Source organism: Oncorhynchus nerka, linkage group LG9a (genome assembly GCF_034236695.1).
Source record: "Oncorhynchus nerka isolate Pitt River linkage group LG9a, Oner_Uvic_2.0, whole genome shotgun sequence".
Taxonomy (NCBI): Eukaryota; Metazoa; Chordata; class Actinopteri; order Salmoniformes; family Salmonidae; genus Oncorhynchus; species Oncorhynchus nerka.
In genome coordinates this window covers 24,686,575-24,692,574 of record NC_088404.1, presented here as the reverse complement: position 1 = coordinate 24,692,574, position 6,000 = coordinate 24,686,575, and the positions used below count along the sequence as shown (strand labels likewise).

At 43.6% G+C, this 6,000-nt stretch overlaps 1 protein-coding gene across 1 annotated transcript in view; it reads left to right on the top strand.

The window, feature by feature from the left end:
- Positions 1–201: 201 nt before the first annotated feature.
- Positions 202–6,000, top strand: part of LOC115134085 (teashirt homolog 3-like) — a 28,838-nt gene continuing 23,039 nt past the window's right edge. The window contains exon 1 of the mRNA XM_029667714.2: positions 202–533. Coding sequence (XP_029523574.1) covers positions 494–533 — 40 coding nt within the window. The 5' untranslated portion in view covers positions 202–493. The remainder of the gene's footprint in view (positions 534–6,000) is intronic.

Genomic DNA, 6,000 nt, shown 5'->3' with positions numbered 1-6,000 from the left:
GACTAAACTAAAATGATGTCCCTATCAAAACATAAACTGTTCTAATTTACTAGTCGTGTTCCCCATGTCAACATACGTAACGTTAGCCCACACATTATTGACAGTAAAGAGAATAAAACAGACAGGCTCGTGTTATAATGTCCCTCCCCTCTCGAGGTGTAAAGTGGGTTTGCCCAGTCTCATGCTTTGAATGACGCTATCGTCTCGCTTTCGCTGAAGTTTGCCTGTTGCCTCGACAAGAGAGGATCCGAGGTGATCGCGTTTAACGCTGTTGATCATTACCTGTGGTCGCGCATAGGGGGACGAAAGACAGATAATTCGCAGTTTTGACCCGACTTACTTCGTTTTTCTGTGCTATTTGGAAAAACAATGCTCTTAGCTTTTTTTTTTACGGATAACACTCACTGTTTCGTGTATGAAGGCGTAATCGTTGTGTAGTGGAGTAGCTCTGATTCTGTGAGGCCAAAGATAACTCTTCTTTGGGAAACCAAACATGCCGCGGAGGAAGCAAGAAGCGCCCAAGCGCGCTGCAGGTACGTAGGCTACTACGACGGGAATGGTTTTATATGTAGTTATAGCAGCTGAAAGATTTGTTCTCAAACCTCTGGATTTCCGTTTCCAGTATTTTTTTTAATAGGATTGCTAGTGCTTTCACTCGATGTATAGGCTAACTTGATTTGTAACACTAATGCGAGCCTACTATCCCAGGAGTAGCACGCTACTGTAACTATCCCTCGAATGTTGCCATTTGTTTCCCCATGTTACAAAGTAGCCTTACTATTTTTCTCAGTAGTACTCACATCCGATAGCTACAGTCAACTTTCCTCTTCCCATTGTTCCCATGGATAGCTGACTTTCCCGGTAAACGTTAACTTGCCGTGGTGGAGGAATTAGAATATGGGGAAACGGTACTCAGTCTGCTATAACGGAATGCCCAAGGCGGTGCCAGAGCCTACTGTCTCTGTAGTAGGGTCTTTGTGAACATTTGAGCCAAGCGGCTAACTTTGGAATTGGGAGGTGGAAGAATGACCTCTCTTTTTTTTGATAAAATAAACAATTGGGTACAGACAAAGGGATTATGTGGACTGGAAGAAGCTATAATCGACAGTTGCCATGTCTGATTTGACGGTTGATTGATTGGCTGTCATCCGGCTTTGATCTGTTCCTTCCCGATCTACATCAGGAATTCACTCCACCATGTGATGCAGCCCCTTGACGTCACATTAAAACCACTTTGAAAGCATTGTGTACTTTTTCCTCCCTCTCCTCTGCAATGGTCAAGTGACTCACGAATAAGCAAAGGGGTAAAGTGGTTTCACAGTCAGACATCACCGGCTCTATAACACACACACACACACACACACACACACACACACACACACTGGGAGGGGGTTGTAAAAGGAGACGTGCGCTATGTAATGGAAGGGAGGAATGGTTTGCTCTGTCAGACTGGCCGTCAGGACGGCTTTGTTTCATGTTTGATTTAATTCTCTCCTCTGACAGCCCCATTCATCAATGGCTTTAATGGTCAATCAGAGACAGGCTGAGTGAGTGCTCCCATTCTGTTTAGCCATACGCTGGCCCGGGCTTTTATTTCATCAGAATGCCCCTGCCTAATGTACACCCTCAATCTCTCCCAGCGAGAGAGAGGTTGGGGGGAGCACATAAAGAATGACTGAAAGCTTTCTGATTTGAGATCAGTGGAATATCTTGTTTCTCCTTTTTTTTTTTCCTATCTGCTTGTATTGTTGTCTCTGACGCAGGATCATGGCACGTTGTAATATAGACCCATTCTGTGTTAGTTGTGGAAATGTTAGGAAACTTTATTTTATTTCTTTGTTCATTCATCCATTGATTCTCTTTGTTTTTTTACCTCTTAGTCAGTGGGTCCCTTGCAGCTGCAAGTTATAAAGTTGTCAACTGTTCAGTTGCACACAAAGGGTGATGATGAATTGATTGCAGCACAGAAAATAGGGATGGAGAGAGAAAAGGATGACCGATGGTGGGTCTTGATTAGGGACTTCGGGAGAGAGCCGGCCCAAAGCAACCTTGAGACTTCCATGAAAAACCTCTCTCTCTCTCTCTCCCCCACTCCTTTCTCGGCCCCACTTTTCTCTCTGCCTTGTTCTTGGCTGGTAGAAAAAGCTAAGTTATTTCGCTAGCTTAATTAGAGTTAACCTAATTAGTTGGAAGGACTGATGGAGTCTTGACGGGCTTAATGATTGGAGATGACAAGCCTTGGTGTGCCCGGCCCCAACCAACTAGGATTTGCCACCACTTTGATGTAATCAAGTTGATATTACACAGTGCCTCGGTTCCCGGCGCAGCACTCACATTTGGTCGTGCTGTAACTCAATTTTCCGCTGCAGGTGACAAATGGTCCAGTGTACCTGCATGGGTCAGGTTGAGTGCTCTGAAGACAGCCTAACGGGAGAAACTCAAACAGCTGGGGAGGAAACTCGGGATGCATTAAAATGGCTTGTGATTGGCTTAGACTATAGGCCCAGGGGCTATGCTTTTTGCTTTTAAAGCATTGTAGTGAGTGTACTCTGTGTAGTGACTGGAGCTGGAGCCTAACAGGATGGCCCCTAGGTTAGCCTCCTCACAGTTAGTGGCTATATTTGGTGTGTGTGGGTGTTTCTATGGATGTGAGAGTTACTCTGTCCCAGCCAGGTATCGAGTCTCATACTCAGGCCAGCATAGTGAAATCCAGGCCATTGCTCAAATCCGGCCTGTGCTCCAGTCGTGTGTGAGCAGAGCTAGTGACAGGAGGTGGGGTTTTGGTTTAGACTGGGCTCTATGGCTAGAGGTCTCCTGTTTCTGCAGGGTCAGGCCTATGGCTTCCAGGTCAGCTGTGCCAGAGTGGCAGCAATCAGTCTTGTGTGCAGTTTGGATGGCAGGGGTAATGAAAGGAATGGCAGCCATAAAGTCTGCAGTGAGGAGGGTCAGTCATAGGTAGAGGTCGACCGATTAATCGGAATGGCCGATTTAATTAGGGCCGATTTCAAGTTTTCATAACAATCAGACATTTTTGGGCGCCTATATATATATATATATATTTTATTTATTTATTTTTAAATTTATTTTATTAACTAGGCAAGTCAGTTAAGAACACATTCTTATTTCCAATGACGGCCTAGGAACGGTGGGTTAACTGCCCTGTTCAGGGGCAGAACGACAGATTTTCACCTTGTCAGCTCGGGGGATCCAATATTGCAACCTTACCGTTAACTAGTCCAACGCTCTAACCACCTGCCTCTCATTGCACTCCACGAGGAGCCTGCCTGTTACGAGAATGCAGTAGACGCCAAGGTAAGTTGCTAGCTAGCATTAAACTTATCTTATAAAAAACACTCAATCAATCATAATTACTAGTTATAACTACACATGGTTGATGATATTACTCGTTTATCTAGCGTGTCCTGCGTTGCATATAATCGTTGCGGTGCGTATCGTTGCTCCAATGTGTACCTAACCATAAACACCAATGCCTTTAAAATCAATACACAGAAGTATATATTTTTAAACCTGCATATTTAGCTAAAAGAAATCCAGGTTAACAGGCAATATTAACCAGCTGAAATTGTGTCACTTCTCTTGCGTTCATTGCACGCAGAGTCAGGGTATATGCAACAGTTTGGGCAGCCTGGCTCGTTGCGAACTAATTTGCCAGAATTTTACATACTTATGACATAACATTGAAGGTTGTGCAATATAACAAGAATATTTAGACTTAGGGATACCACCCTTTAGAAAAAATACAGAACAGTTCCGTATTTCACTGAAATAATAAACATTTTGTTTTCAAAATTATAGTTTCCGGATTCGACCATATTAATGACCAAAGGCTCGTATTTCTGTGTGTTGTGTTATAATTAAGTCTATGATTTGATAGAGCAGTCTGACTGAGCGATGGTAGGCAGCAGCAGGCTCGTAAGTATTCATTCAAACAGCACTTTCATACGTTTTGCCAGCAGCTCTTCGCAAGCACAGCGCTGTTTATGACTTCAAGCCTATCAGCCTAATGGCTAGTGTAACCGATGTGAAATGGCTAGCTAGTTAGTGGGGTGCGCGCTAATAGCGTTTCAAACGTCACTCGCTCTGAGACTTGGAGTAGTTATTCCCCTTGCTCAGCAAGGCCTGCGGCTTTTGTGGAGCGATGGGTAACGTTGCTTCGAGTGTGGCTGTTGTCGGTGTTCCTGGTTCGAGCCCAGGTAGGGGCAAGGAGAGAGACGGAAGCCATATTGTTACACTGGCAATACTATAGTGCCTATAATAACATCCAATAGTCAAAGGTATATGAAATACAAATGGTATAGAAGAAATAGTCCTATAAAAATACTATATTAACTACAACCTAAAACCTCTTACCTTGGAATATTGAAGTCTCATGTTAAAAGTAACCACCAACTTTCATATGTTCTCATGTTCTGAGCAAGGAACTCAAACGTTAGCTTTTTTACATGGCACATATTGCACTTTTACTTCTCCAACACTTTGTTTTTGCATTATTTAAACCAAATTGAACATGTTTCATTATTTATTTGAGGCTAAATAGATTTTTATTGATGTATTATATTAAGTTAAAATAAGTGTTCATTCAGTATTGTTGTAATTGTCATTATTACAAATAAAATTAATTGGTTTTGACTTTTTTTGGTCCTCCAATAATCGGTATTGGCGTTGAAAAATCATAATCTGTCGTCCTCTAGTCATAGGCCATGGTTTCTCTGAACCCTTTTCGCCCTCTATCCCTCTTCTCTTGCTCCTCCCCCCTCATGCCTCCTCCTCACCCCATCCTCATCGTCACTCAACCATTGTCGTCATTGCAGAATCTCTTATACTTAGACAGATATGTGCTCAGATACTGTAGATTATCATTAGCGCACATTACACAAATAACTAAAATGTACATTGAAAATGAAAACTCATGCGCTCACTTACAAACTTGCTTAGAGACATATGGATTACAGAGACCAACAGCTATTGTAGACAGACACATTTATATAGTGTCTGGATTGGAAATCACACCAAAACAAAACATTGTTTTTCTCTGTGGGTGACTGGGTGTTGTTTGTATGTGTGTGTTCTGTATATGTCATTATGGGGGATATGGGCTCGTAATTGTTCCACTAAACAATAGATAGGGCTAGACGGTGCAGGTCCGAGTCTTGAGGAAGTCTTGTTTTTTACACCACTCAGCCCATTGCTAATGAACGTTACTGTGGTTAGATTCCGGCGAGGTTGAGTCATGTCTGTGATCTATGTGTCTGATAAGTGCATACCTAATGAGTGCTCCACGCCTGTCTGCCAGGCCATGGAGGGGTGGGTGACAGAGTGCTTCCCACTGGTATTGACAGATGCCTTTTTGTTTTTGCCATAGGGCCTGACTCCATAAATCCACCCAGTGTAATGATAACAATGCCACCCTGAACTGCCAGTGAAAGAGGGAGGAGAGGTGGAACGGGCTCCTCTCCCTTTTAAACCCCACTTGACATATGTCAGACCATAGGGCCGGGCTCCAGAAAAGAAAAGCCAACCTTGTCACAGAAATAAACAACTTTCACCATCCTCATCTGTATGTCAGAGACCTCTGTCTGGACTGGAGTAGGCCTATGTAGGTACTTTATAAAAAAAACTTTAGCCATCCTCATCTGTATGTGAGAGACCTCTGTCTGGACTGGAGTAGGCCTACGTAGGTACTTTATAAAAAACGTCCCACCGTTTGTTGTTGTTATAGATGCAGCTGTGCTATGGTGACAATTGGAGCAGGTTCGCTCACTCAAACCCCCCCCCGGGGGTAACGCGTCAGAGCCTAGTGGGATGTGTGCTCTTTTCAGGAAACTGAGCCCGCTCTGGTCTTTAGGGGTCCTGAAACCGAATCCAGGAGGAGAATAGACTGGCCGTGCCAAAAAGCCGATTTTCCTTTTCAACAGAGTCATTTATCACTGGCCCACCCTTCGCTCCTGACAAACTGACATGTGTCATTTATCATACTGG